The sequence below is a fragment of the Condylura cristata genome, unplaced genomic scaffold (assembly GCF_000260355.1).
Source record: "Condylura cristata isolate star-nosed mole 26May11 unplaced genomic scaffold, ConCri1.0 scaffold00025, whole genome shotgun sequence".
Lineage (NCBI taxonomy): Eukaryota > Metazoa > Chordata > Mammalia > Eulipotyphla > Talpidae > Condylura > Condylura cristata.
This window is the reverse complement of record NW_004567126.1, coordinates 805,821-818,525: the sequence shown is the minus strand read 5'-3', so window position 1 is coordinate 818,525 and position 12,705 is coordinate 805,821. Positions and strand designations below refer to the sequence as shown.

At 52.3% G+C, this 12,705-nt stretch overlaps 2 protein-coding genes across 11 annotated transcripts in view; one reads left to right on the top strand and one right to left on the bottom strand.

The window, feature by feature from the left end:
* DNM2 (dynamin 2) overlaps positions 1-6,775 on the top strand; it is a 75,591-nt gene extending 68,816 nt beyond the window's left edge. For 5 of the 10 annotated variants that reach the window (XM_004689017.2, XM_004689019.2, XM_004689021.2 and 2 more), the window contains 5 exons: positions 481-592; positions 1,079-1,243; positions 3,410-3,651; positions 4,549-4,797; positions 5,409-6,254. In XM_004689017.2, coding sequence (XP_004689074.1) covers positions 481-592; positions 1,079-1,243; positions 3,410-3,651; positions 4,549-4,797; positions 5,409-5,478 — 838 coding nt within the window. In that variant the 3' untranslated portion in view covers positions 5,479-6,254. Of the gene's footprint in view, positions 1-480; positions 593-1,078; positions 1,244-3,409; positions 3,652-4,548; positions 4,798-5,408; positions 6,255-6,700 lie in introns of those variants that run through there. The other 5 variants (XM_012729636.1, XM_012729635.1, XM_012729633.1 and 2 more) reach the window with 2 other exon arrangements.
* Positions 6,776-7,581: 806 nt separating this feature from the next.
* On the bottom strand, positions 7,582-10,184 carry TMED1 (transmembrane emp24 protein transport domain containing 1). The gene is made up of 4 exons (XM_004689016.2): positions 9,684-10,184; positions 9,030-9,127; positions 8,712-8,895; positions 7,582-7,826 (listed from the first exon to the last, which is right to left on the bottom strand). The coding sequence occupies exons 1-4, from the start codon at positions 9,864-9,866 to the stop codon at positions 7,608-7,610; spliced, it is 684 nt and encodes a 227-aa protein (XP_004689073.1). The 5' UTR covers positions 9,867-10,184; the 3' UTR covers positions 7,582-7,607.
* Between the last annotated feature and the right edge of the window lie 2,521 nt (positions 10,185-12,705).

Genomic DNA, 12,705 nt, shown 5'->3' with positions numbered 1-12,705 from the left:
GCATGCACATATGTTGCCTTCTAGCAATGCACCTGAAACTTATAACTCAGTGTCACTTCCTCGGTCACCCACCCCATTCCTAGTGTGAATCATGGCTGCCTTGTGTAGCTGGAGAATGTTTCCACTATCAATTTTCAGGGGCTCCCCATCTGGGAGAGGGTGTCATGAGACACATGCCACATACTTTTGGGTGACTTGTTTGGTTCCCACATGTGAGAACAAAGGGGTAGGCCAGCCCCACCGGTAAGAGAGTAGCTGACTGAGCCTACAAAACAGGACCCAGCACAGCAGGTACTAACTAATGATGCCCGTGAACTTGACAAAGTGCAGGTGCGGCTGCTTCTGGGTCCTCCTTTCCAGAGGCCTGGGCTGGGAGCATACGCCAGTCAGTCAGGCCCAAGATCCTGCTGTACTCATCGGGCCTTGGCAGGGGCAGGTGCACACCCATCCGTCCCCCACCCCCACCCCTCCCAATCACAGGAACGTCTACAAGGACCTGCGGCAGATCGAACTGGCCTGTGACTCCCAGGAGGACGTGGACAGCTGGAAGGCCTCATTCCTCCGAGCCGGCGTCTATCCTGAGAAGGACCAGGTGAGGAACCAGCCCTACCTGTGAGAGGAAGGACAGCCAGTCTCCCCTGAGAGTCACTTGTGACCCTCTGAAGGCATGTAGTGATACACTCTTGAGCAAAGCAAAATGGTTGGAGGGGTTTCTTATCAGAGCCCAGAAGGTTCTACATCTAAGCCAAGGGCAAGGACACATGTGGATTGGGAGTCTTTGTACTTTGTTCTTTTTCTTTCTCCCCATCTTTGAGGTGGTGTGACAATAGATGCCCTTAGCCCCCATATTAACGTGTTTCTCCAGACGCTCAGGTAAAAGAATCTAATGCAACTTGGACTAGATTTGAGGAGCCCCAGCCAAGGATTAGGCCACATGGTGCAAATGTAGCCATCAGGAGCCACGCCTCAGGGTCAGTTTTTGGTCTGACAGGAAAAGCAATTCCAGAGAAGAGGGGATTCACTGTACTCATCTCAGGCTAAAATCACCCCTTACTGGTATGCCTTTCTCCCCTTGCAGGCAGAAAACGAGGATGGGGTCCAGGAGAATACCATCTCCATGGACCCACAGCTGGAGCGACAGGTGGAGACCATTCGAAATCTGGTGGATTCGTACGTGGACATCATCAACAAGTCCATTCGAGACCTCATGCCAAAGACCATCATGCACCTCATGATCAACAATGTGAGTGCCTATCCCTTCAAAGCCCACTCACTGGAAGGAGCCCTGGGGTGGCCATAGCCAGATTTGGCTGAAACACCGTTTGTATAAAATTTTGAAAGTGGGCCCTCCCTGGTGGTGCAACAGATTAGGATGCAGCACTGGGAAGCTATCAGCAGCTGCTTCAGCACAAGTTCAATTCCCATCCAGGGAAGTGACTCATACTGGGTGGCAGACCTCTTCTGACCTGTCCACTGCTCCCCTCAGCAGTGTACTTTGTCAGTCTGCCTGTTCTGCTCCACAGTCTCTCTCTGGTGAAGCCTCTCACCACCTCTGCACCTCCGGCCTGAACCCCAGTTCTGTATGCATAAATAAGTACATTTTTAAAAATAATAATAAAAAAATAAAAAGAAAAAAGGAAGGAAGCAGCTATGTGTTATATAGGCATAGGCATCTCCGGAAGTTTGTACCAAAACCTGGTGGGAGCAGGTTTCCTAGAGGGAAACTTAGAGGAGTTAAGGAGTTTACACAGGTGTGGGGATTAAGAGAATTCACCAGAAGTTTTTTTCACTATAACTTAATATACTTTCAGATCATATTTTCATTACCAGTTTTTCAAAATGTATTTGTTATTTTTTTTTTTTAAGATTTATGTATTTATGGATACAGAACTATGGTATAGGCCAGAGGTGCAGGGCGGTGAGAGGATTCATCATAGACAGAGTGAGGAGCAGAACAGGCCTACTGACGAAGTACACTGCTGAGGGGAGCAGCAGACAGGTCAGCAGAGGTCTGCCACGCCATGTGGGTAGGTCCCTGGCCAGGGATTGAACTCATGCTGCAGTGGCTGTGGCTGGCTTCATAGTGCTGCACTTAACCCATTGGCACCAATAGGGAGGGCCCCAAAATGTAAGTGTTTTAATGGGTAATTATTCACCTGATCCTCAAGTTAAAAATGTCAAGCATGGTTATCTTGGTAGCTGTTGAAAGTGTGTTTGAGAAAACAACATCCATTCTTGAAAAGACAACTGAAGAATCTTCTGTTTGGAGGTAGATATCTACTTGAATCTAATTTTCACCTCCAGGGTGAAGCTCTGACGCATGTCCTCCCAAATTAAGAACACTTTGATATAATTTTCACTTAGAGTTACTTAGACAGTGTAGTTATATGAGACAAATGAGAGACATGAACAATAGGAAAAGTTGTTGAAGCTTGTATACATGTGAGTGTCTACGTCTGGAAAAACCCCAAGCAAAATAACCAGAAAACTTGTCCCACATAGGAGAAATGTGGAAAGAACAAAGGATAACATTAATGAACAGAAACCACTAGCTTTTGAACAGAAGACAGTTAAATTTAAGCCACAAGGGGAAAAGAAGATAGCAGTGAAAAAGATATTAGAAGGGCCTTAGTGGCACAAGGGGTTCAGTGTCAGCACTATGAAGCTCTCTGCAGTCACTGTAGCACAAGTTCGATCCTCCACCAGGGAGCTGACCCACATGGTGTGGCAGACCTCTCCTGTGCTGCTCGCTGCTCCCCTCAGCAGTGGATTTCACTCCATCTGCCTATTCTGCTCCCCACTCTGTCTCCTGTGAATTCTCTCATCCCCCACATCTCTGGCCTATACCCCAATTCTTGTATGTAAATAAATAAATCTTTTAAAAAAAGATATTAGAGGCCCCCCCCCCCCCCCCGGTGGCGCAGCATGTTAAAGCACAGCACTAAGAAGCTAAAACCACTTCAGCATGAGTTTGATCCCCAGCCCGGAGATGACCCACGAGATGACCCACATGGCGCGGCAGACCTCTCCTGACCCGCCCGCTGCTCCCCTCAGCAGTGTACTGTCGGTCTGTTCTGCTCCCCACTCTTTGTCTGGTGAAACCTCCCACTGCCCCTGCACCTCTGGCCTGTACCCCAGCTCTGTATGCATAATCTTAAAAAAAAAAAAAGATATTAGAAACAAGTTGAATAGAATCACATGAATCTCATGAGATGTGTAGGAACAACTGACAACATCCGAGGGACTCAGAAGACAACTGTGTGGAAAGCTTACCTGCATTTTAAATATCTTATGAGTTTAAAATCCAAGTTTATAAGTTCTACAGTGGATGCTTTTTCCATGTCACAGTGGGCACCTGAATTCTTGGACTATGGTGGGACGTTCTGACCTCTCCAACCCTTACCCACAGACAAAGGCCTTTATCCACCATGAGCTGCTGGCCTACCTGTATTCATCGGCAGACCAGGGCAGCCTCATGGAAGAATCTGCTGACCAGGCCCAGCGGCGTGATGACATGCTACGCATGTACCATGCCGTCAAGGAGGCACTCAACATCATCGGGGACATCAGCACCAGCACCGTTTCCACACCCGTGCCCCCGCCTGTTGACGACACTTGGCTCCAGAACACCAGCAGCCACAGCTCCCACAGGTTGCCATCTCCCCGTGTGTCCGTCACAGCACAACCCTTGGGTGGGTGGGATGTAGGGGCCTCCCCCTAGATGGCACAGCCACCACAGTGGGAACTGCTGTCCTGCCTAGGCTGAAGGGGAAGGAGAGAAGAGGGTTAAAGGCACCGGTCAGAGCTCTAGCACCCAGACAGATCCCAACTCCCTTTTTCTGCCACCTGCGTGGTGCCTCCCATTGGTTAAGCCTAAAGGAAACCAGAGAGAGCAAGAGGTTCCAGACCATAGGCACTGCTTCCTGGAGCAGAGAGCAGGACCAGAATAGCGAGTGGGGGGAAATCTGAAGGGACTAACCAGCATACTCTCCTACCAGAGCTGTGGGGTGGAAGGCCTGGGTAGGGCAATGCAGAGCCCTGGGAAGGGACACCTGAGCAGAGACAAGATGGGGTGGAGAGAAGGCCATCCAGAGAAATTACATAGAAAGCGCCGGTACCACCAAGACCGGGAAGAGGGCACACCATCCTGTTCTCAGGCCCTGGGAGAACCTTTTTGGGGGGCAGGTGCCAGGCCTTGTGGATGCATTTGGGCAGTGTCTTTAGCTATAGAGGAGGGCTTAGAGATGACAGAGAGAAGGTGGGGAGAGTGCCTGGCTCTGTGGGAAGTCAACAAAGCGGGAGCCCTTGGGAGCCAGGGACAGGTATCGAGGCAGTGACTCAGGGTGTGGGTGGTAGGAAGGCACAGCCCGTCACTAAGCAGGTCTGGGGAGGAGGCAGAGTGCTAACGTGCTTTGCCCCTCATGCAAGACTAGGTGCTCTTCTACTTGTCTGTGGGTGGTAACTGGTAGCAGCCTTTCAGAGGAAGCCAGACTAGCATAGCCAGGGCACCTGTCTGCCTTCTTCAATTCACATCCTTTTCCTCCACAGCCCAAATCCACAGCGCAGACCCATATCAAGCGTGCACCCCCCAGGCCGACCCCCAGCGGTGAGAGGCCCCACCCCAGGGCCCCCCCTGACTCCCATACCAGTGGGTGCAGCAGCCTCGTTCTCAGCGCCTCCCATCCCGTCCCGTCCTGTATCCCAGAACATATTTGCCAACGACCCCTTCTCAGCCCCTCCTCAAATTCCGTCTCGGCCTCCTCGGATTCCACCTGCCATCCCCCCAGGACTGCCCAGGTAAGCCACACCTCACTGCCTGCTGTCTAGAGCCACTAGCCTGTGCCATGGGGGTCTCTCCTCAAATCTAACAGCCCCTGGTGATTGTCCCTGCATCTGGCAGAGTGTAGGAGTCATAAGCATCCCCATTTGGCTGGTAGGGAAACAGGCCCAGAAAGGCAGAGTTGCTGCCAGAATCGTGGTAGAACTGGGGCGACCCAGGACTTGCAGATGTATCCTCTGCAGGAGTTAGTGACATACCTTGCAGCTTGGGACCTGTCACATGTCACAGCCCTCTGGTTTTGACCTCTGATCTTACTGAGGACCCATGTGTTCGTCATCATCGTCTACCCCAGATATGCTCGGCCTGCAGGGCCAGACTTTATTCCCGCTTCACCATGAGAGGCCCAAGGTCCAGGGCAGGCCAGAAATATGCCCAGCGCCACACGGCAAGCTAGTGACAGTGGGGGGACTGACACCTAGATTTGGCAAGCTCCTTCTTGATACCTTAGTAGTCTGAGAGCCTCCAGCATTGGGTCGCATCCTGGGGTGGGGGTGCCTGGGTCCTCATCTTGCCTGTTGTGGGCCTCACTTCAATCTCCCCTTCCCACCTGTCTTTATTCTCTTTGCAGCAGAAGACCCCCTGCTGCGCCCAGCCGGCCCACCATTATCCGCCCAGCCGAGCCGTCCCTGCTCGACTAGGCTGCAGGGGGCATGTTCTCGGGGGTCCTCGAGCACCTGAGGTGCAGGAGCTTCAGTGGTCTGGGTCCCTGTCACCCCTGGCCCTTCCGTCCCTCTGCTGGGACCAGGCTCCCTGTGGGCAGCCCCTGACTCTTCCCTAACCCTGACTGCTCCTCCCTGACATAGCACTGAGTAAAAGGATCCTGAATCCCAGGGTCGGGGTGCTGGGGTGTTGCACTTTGATGGGATGGCATCTGGGTAGCAGAGAAAGGAACTGCACCCTGGGCACTCTCTTGAATAAGGGTTCCAGGCTGAGCTGGGGGTACTCATCCAGGGGCTTTTCTGAACAGGAAGCCAAGCCTTTTGGAAACTGGGGCACCAAGGGCACCTGTATCCCCACCCCAATCCTTGCTGGGATGGAGGGAGTGTGTCCGCGCCGCAGCAGTGGGAGTTCCCGGTGCTGCCCAAGTTGTACATATTCTTTCCTTGTCATATTAACCAACCAGCCCAGCCTTGGCTGCTGGAGGTGCCTTTGCCAGGACTAGATCTCTCCACTGGCCAGCCTCACTCTGTCTTCCCTCAATCCTACCCACCCACCCTCTTCGTGGGTTCCCAGGAAGGCTTGGGCTCAGGGCTGAATGGCTGAGGAAGGTTGGAGGGCCTCTGGGTTCCCACCCATGGTGGATCCCAGACAGCCTCTCTCTGAGCACATCTTCTCGCTCCTTGCTCAGTTTGACCACTGTAAGTGCCTGCACTCTGTATCCTATTAATAAACTAAAATAAAGGGAAGAAGCTTCTGGTGGTTGCTGTGTGGGCCTTTTGTGTTGGCATTCAGGCTGAAGGATGTAGGCTGCAGACCACTGCCAATGATACCCCCAAGCCCTCCCACCAGGACTTTGCCTCACCTTACTCACATGGGCTCTTCTCTAGGAAGAAGGGGGAAAATCATGTCTTCCAGGACAGAACCATTTTTTCAAGGGAAGAGCTTTTTCTTAACTCCTCAGGAATTGGGGCAGATATTCCTGGCTCTCCACATAGAGGCCTCGAGTGGCCATGGGAATCATTAATGGGACAAGGGTTCCAGCCCTCCACCCCAGACCAGTGCCCAGCCCCCCTTTCCACCTCATAGTCCTAAGAACTGCTCCCAGGTCCCACTTCTTCTTGCCCTCTTGGGGGCCCAGGCCTTCTAGTCCAGCTAGGGACACAGTTAAAATTTGTTTTCTGATTTTTCTTTTGTGCCCAGGCGACCACGTCCATCGGCTCCCGCCCGACCTTTCTTCTGAGCTTCGTGGGAGATCCCTCCCTTCTGCCTGGCTGCCCCTTTTGGGGCAGGTCTGTCCTAGCTGGTATCCCTGAGCCCCAATCACCAGGCTTTATGATTTTCTGACCATAATTTATTGACTCAGGTACCCAGGCCAGACTGCCCTTTGTTCCATGAGGCTCCTTCACAGACTTGGGCTGGGCCATCCCTCAGCCCTGTCTGGGCCCCTGCAGAGACTGGGAGGGGCCAGAGGTTACAGGCCTTACTCCAAGAGTTCTGTCACCAGACCTCATAGCCTGCTTCCTATGGAGCTGAGGGGCCAGGGGCTCCTTGTCAATAAAGTGACTATCTTGGCAAAAATACTGCAACCATGTCACCTCCCCAGCCTAGATGCTGCTCCAAGAGGCCTCTGGTGGGTGACAGAGAGGAAAGCATGGGACCCCACAAGCAGCAAGCTCCCTTCCACCGTGACCTGGCTCAGAGGGCCCTGTGGGGAGCAGTCAGGGAAGTTTGCTTCCTGGGCCCCATCCGTTACTGAGCAGCACTGATGCAGGCTGGAAGACTCTTGACTAAGGCACATTTACGGTAGGGGCAGACACAGGGGCTAGAAAATGTAAGGGTTGCGTTCTAACATTACTATGGGCCTGTGCATGATTTCCAGGCAAATAAGTGCTGCTGCTGAGCCCAGCCTCCCTTTTCCCTCGTAGAGGCCCCAGGCCTGCAGTCAGCCTGTGTTCCTGCCCAGCACTGGGAGGGAGGAGTCTCAAGGAGGCCATAGCTCAGTCCTGGACTGCACAGTCTCTCTCCATAGGAAACTAAGTTGGGGAAGGGACCCCAAGTCTCACACACCCTACTGCCCTCCTTTCCCTATTTTCCTCTGATGCTGGGGCTACGTAGGCACCGGGCGCTTGTCCTGGAAGAATCGCTTGAGTGTGCAGACCTGCAGGATGGCCACGAGCACCAGCACAGCCACATTCACAGCTGACCAGAAGTTGACCCGCTCCAGGTTGCCCTCCTGCAGGTTTCGGTCACGTGCCTCAAAGGCCCGCAGCAATGTCAGCATCTGGATGCTACGCTCCAGCCGGGTCCTCATAGTCTCGATGGACTCCTATGGAGCAGAGGGAAGATCAGGGTCAGTCCTTGAGGGAGCAGATACTGATAAATCCAGCGAATATAGAGCAAGAATGTGTTTGGGAGTTGGGGGAACAGCTGAGAACGTAGACTCCAGCCAGGCTGCCTGAGTCTTAAGTCCTTATTACTCTGCCTCTCCATGGCTGTGTGACTGTGAGCAAGTTAATCAACATCTCTGGACCTGCGTTTCTTCCTCAGAACTGCTGTGAAAAAAGTATCCCTAAGTATGTGTAAAAAATGTGTTACTGTGGTTAATAAACAGCAACTAGTCAAGCCAGACTACCTGGTTCAAATATTGGCTCTGCCAATTGCTGGCCATGTGGCATTAGCAGTGCGTTACTTCGTCATTTTGTGCCTCAGTTTGCGTAACTAAGTGGAGGATAATTAGAGAACACAACCTACTTCTTGGGGTGGTTATGAAAAGTTTTTTTTTTTTTTTTTTTTAAGATTTATTTATTTGTTCATACAGAACTGGGGTACAGGCCAGAGGCTCAAGGGCGGCGAAGAGGCTTCACCCGAGTCAGAGAGGGGAGCAGAACAGGCAGATGGACGAAGTACACTGCTGAGGGGAGCAGCGGGCGGGTCAGGAGAGGTCTGCCACACCATGTGGTCACCTCCGGGGCAGGCAGGAATCGAACTCATGCGGAAGTGGCTTTAGCTTCTCAGTGCTGTGCTTTAACCCGCTGCGCCACCAAGGAGGGCCATGAAAATTTTTAATGAATTATTTAAGCCATTAAAACAAGGTTCACCTAAAAATGTGTTACTGTTTTAACTGTGAGCTGCTACTGTTAGTTGGGGGATACCACAATATAAGGGAGGCTGCTGGGTCAGTACAAGGAGTCCCCAGCTGTTCCTGGCACACCTTGATGTCCTCCATCTTGACATCCAACATCTCTTCGGGCTCCACTGCATCTGCCCAGCCCTCGACCTCTTCATCATCCTGTAGGCTGTCAAAGATGAGTTCGAAGAACACTAGCTTCTCAGAGATTGTGCTGAAGGAGTTGTCAAAGCACAGCTTGTAGTCCCCAGCTTCTGTGGGCTCCACCCTGGGCAGACAGACACATATGACCTGAGTAGCCAGCCTGCTGGACTTTGCAAAGTAGGGAGGGTGGTAACTCGAGGCCACTGGAGAGAGGCAGGGCTGTAACTGAACCCAAGCAAGCAACTAGAATTAACTCACGTGTGCACCCCATCTGCCTTGCGGGACTCGCTGACCAGCAGCACGCCCTGAGGACTCAACATCGTGAAATCCACGTCCAGTCCAGCACCTCCAATCACCTGGGGGGGGCAGGTAAGAATGGGTGGAGGGCTAAGGGTAGGCCTAGAGCACCTGCCACAGAAAGCCAGGTCTAGACCAACCCGCACCGACCCACACATCCCAAGGGCCTACCTGACCACACAGCCATACCCATATTCCAAGGCTGACCCCTCCCATCTCTCTGGCCACGCCCCTTGACCCCGTCGGGGCACATCCATGACTTAACGCATGCCCCCAAATGAAACGACAGCGCCTCGCCTGTATCACAACCCTAAGAAGCCTTCATTGGCGTCTCATGGCACATCCTGGCCACGCCCACCAATTCCCTTCACAGCGCCAACTTTGGCCACGCCCCCTCGCCGGGGTGCAGCCCTCGGAAAATCCCTCTTCCGCACCGCCCGCCCCCTCGCCTGCGCCACTCCACGCCACCTTCTGTTCCCACCCTCCCGAACACACGTGCCCTGTCTGCCCTCCCCTAGCCCCGCCCCGCTCCCCGCCAAAGCACGCCCCGCCTCAGCTAGGTGGCCACACCCCCTCTCTCAGGCTCGGCTCACTCCCCGGCCCGGCACCCTTTACCTGGTACTCGGTCTCCAGGCTTGCATTGGCGGGCGCGGACTGGTAGAAACACTGCTTCCTCCCCGCAGGCAGCAGAAACGTGAACTCGCCGTCCTGGATAGGTGCGGGCCCTGCCCCTCCTACCGGCACTGGCGGCAATAGCAGCCACAGGGCCAAGGCTAGGGCCGCACCGGCCGCCATCATCCGGGTCACCCTCGAGTTTGCTAACGGGTCGCGGCGCCTTTAAAAGCTAGCCCTGCCCACGGTGGTACTCAGTAGAGCTCATTGGCAGTCGCGGCTGCCGGTCGTCCAAACCCAGCGGACCCCGAGCGCCTAGCAGCCCAGGTGAATGCCTGATGCATCTGAAAACACGCAACATTTTAGGGATTTCCCTCTGAAAGACCGCCAGTTCTGCTTTCTTCTTTCAGTGGTGGCGAAGGGTGACGAAAACAAGTACCGTAATGTCCCATTTCTTTCAGAAAAAAGTTACGACAACTCAGGCAGAGGTTGCGCGCTGCTTGCAAGGCGCCTCCCTGCGGTTTTCCCAGAGTACGCCGCGCGCTGCGACCGTTAGGCAATCGCGTCTGTCCCGGGCGGGTCCGAAAATTGAGACTGGGCGTGGTTCTGCGCGCGGCTGGGGGCCGCCGGAGTGAGAGACCAGGCCGGGCGGGGTGGAATCCTTTCCTACTCGCGTGGGCCATTCCAGGGCTTCCCGGTGTGAGCTTGGCCCCAAATTCAACCACATTCCCTTTGCGTCTTAGAATCATCACTCGATCCGTTTCCTCGTCTTTAAATTGGGGGTGATGGAACTACCACTCCATAGGACGGTTGTGAAAATTAAGTGAAATTATTCCTAGCCCTTGCAGAGCGCTGAGCTTTCCTTAGATAGAGAGGCTGGTAGCCCCACCCTGCAACCTAGGAGGTCCCAACGCTGGCGGACAGCAGGTTAAGTGGTTGAAGTTGGCCTGGGGTAAGAAAAATGACAGTACAGGTGCTTGAAGAAGAGAATTGGGGACGGCAGAACCTGAGTGCCTACTTCAAGCCAGCTTGAGGGGTCACCCTGCTGGGCTCAGCTTCCTCGTCCCTAGCAGGAGGGTGACTTCCTGCCTGCCTCACTGGGCAGTTGTAAAGATAATATGAGATAATACTTGTTTATTAGTAGGTGCATCATACACCCCTGGAAATATGTTATAATTTCAAGTGTACGCCAGCCATTGGTCAGCCTGCCATGCAACCTCTCCCTTGATCTGTAGAGAATTTGGAAGCAACCTCGCTCTGGGAAGCAGACACATAAGCCAAAGACACTGGAGAAACAGCCTGCTTAGTGATTAAGTCTAAACATAAGAAAAAAATGTTTAGACGGAAAGTTTGAGTCTTTAAAGATAGGCCTGGGAGAAGTTGTCAAGTGGTGAAAATTACTATACAAACACAGCTGGTGGCTGTCAGCTATTTCCTGTATTTGAAGAACTTGGGGAAGTAACACCATTCTGTGAAGTTAAAGTTTATGGTTGACTTTGTTATTCCTTCCAAACATTTTTTTTTAAGATTTTTAAAATAATTTTTTTTAAAGATTTATTTATTCATACAGAATTGGGGTACAGGCCAGAGATGCGGAGGGTGAGAGGATTCACCAGAGACAGAGTGGGGAGCAGAACAGGAAGATCGACAAAGTACACCGCTGAGGGGAGCAGCAGGCGGGTCAGGAGAGGTCTGCCACGCCATGTGGTCTCCTCCGGGGCTCGCCGGGATCGAACTCATGCTGAAGTGGCTTTAGCTTCTTGGTGCTGTGCTTTAACCCGCTGCGCCACCAGGGAGGGCCCTAAAGTAATATTTTTATATAATTTTGTGCATTTTTCCATCTCATTTGTAATCCCTGTGGACTTCCCATCACCAGATCACCCGTGTGCCATCACCATAGTGCTGTGTATGCCTCCCCCCCCCATTTCTTATCCCTTTCTCCACCCCACCCCCGTAAAATGTCTGTGGTATATAGTTGTTCATTATTATTTTTTCCTGGTCCTTTATGCTCCTTCTATGAATGAGGCCATCCAGTATTTTTCTTTTTCTTTCTGGCTTATTCACTAAGCATGATCCCTTCCAGCTCCATCCATGCTGCTGCAAAAGGCATGGGTTTATCTTTTGTGATCACTGAGTAATATTCAATTGTGTATATGTACCACATCTTTTTAATCCAGTCATCTACTTTTGGTCATTTGGGTTGATTCCAGGTCTTTCCTATTGTAAATAAAGTAGCAATAAACATGGGGGTGCAGGTGTCTTTTTGAATCAGTGTCTTTTGGGTAGATACCTAAGAGTGGTATTGCTGGGTCATATGGAAGCTCCATTTTTAGCAGTTTGAGAAACCCCTGATCAGTTTTCCATAGTGGTTTGCATTCCCACCAGTTTTAAGATTTTTTTACTTATGCATACAAAAACTAAGATACAAGCTAGTGGTGTGGGGGTGGGAGAGGACTCATCAGAGACAAAGTGGGGAACAGAACAGACAGATCTACTGAAATACACTGCTGAGGGGAGCAGTGGGTGAAATAGGAGAGGTCTGCTGCACATGTGCATCACCTCCCTGGTTGCTGCAGATAGATAGCTTCATATGCTGTGCTTTAACCCCTTGCACCACCAGGGAGGGCCCTCTCAAACTTTTTCTATCATTCAGACTGTACTGTACCACAAGTGGACCAGGTAGGTAACCTAGGCTGCAGTGTTGGTGTGCTGAGACTCAACCCCTAGGCCCCAGATTCCCATTTCTTTAAGATTTATTTATTTGTGCATACAGAACTGGAGTACAGGCCAGAGGCTCAGGGCTGGTGAGAGGATTCACCAGAGACAGAGTGGGGAGCAGAACAGGCACATCCACGAATTACACAGCTGAGGAACAGCAGGCGGGTCAGGAGAGGTCTACAATGCCATGTGGGTCACCTCCCAGGCGGGAATGGAACTCATGCTGAAGTGGTTTCAGCTTCCCAGTGCTGTGCTTTTTCCTGCTGCGCCACCAGGGAGGGCCCAGATTCCCATTTCTTTTTTTTTT

What these genes read in the sequence shown, in the direction of transcription:
- TMED1 (XM_004689016.2), bottom strand. Translation starts at nt 9,866, where the DNA reads ATGATGGCGGCCGGTGCGGCCCTAGCCTTGGCCCTGTGGCTGCTATTG. An exon ending in GCCTGGAGACCGAGTACCAG is followed by an intron (nt 9,128 to 9,683) that starts GTAAAGGGTGCC and finishes TGCCCCCCCCAG; the next exon opens with GTGATTGGAGGTGCTGGACT. An exon ending in TCAAGATGGAGGACATCAAG is followed by an intron (nt 7,827 to 8,711) that starts GTGTGCCAGGAA and finishes TCTGCTCCATAG; the next exon opens with GAGTCCATCGAGACTATGAG.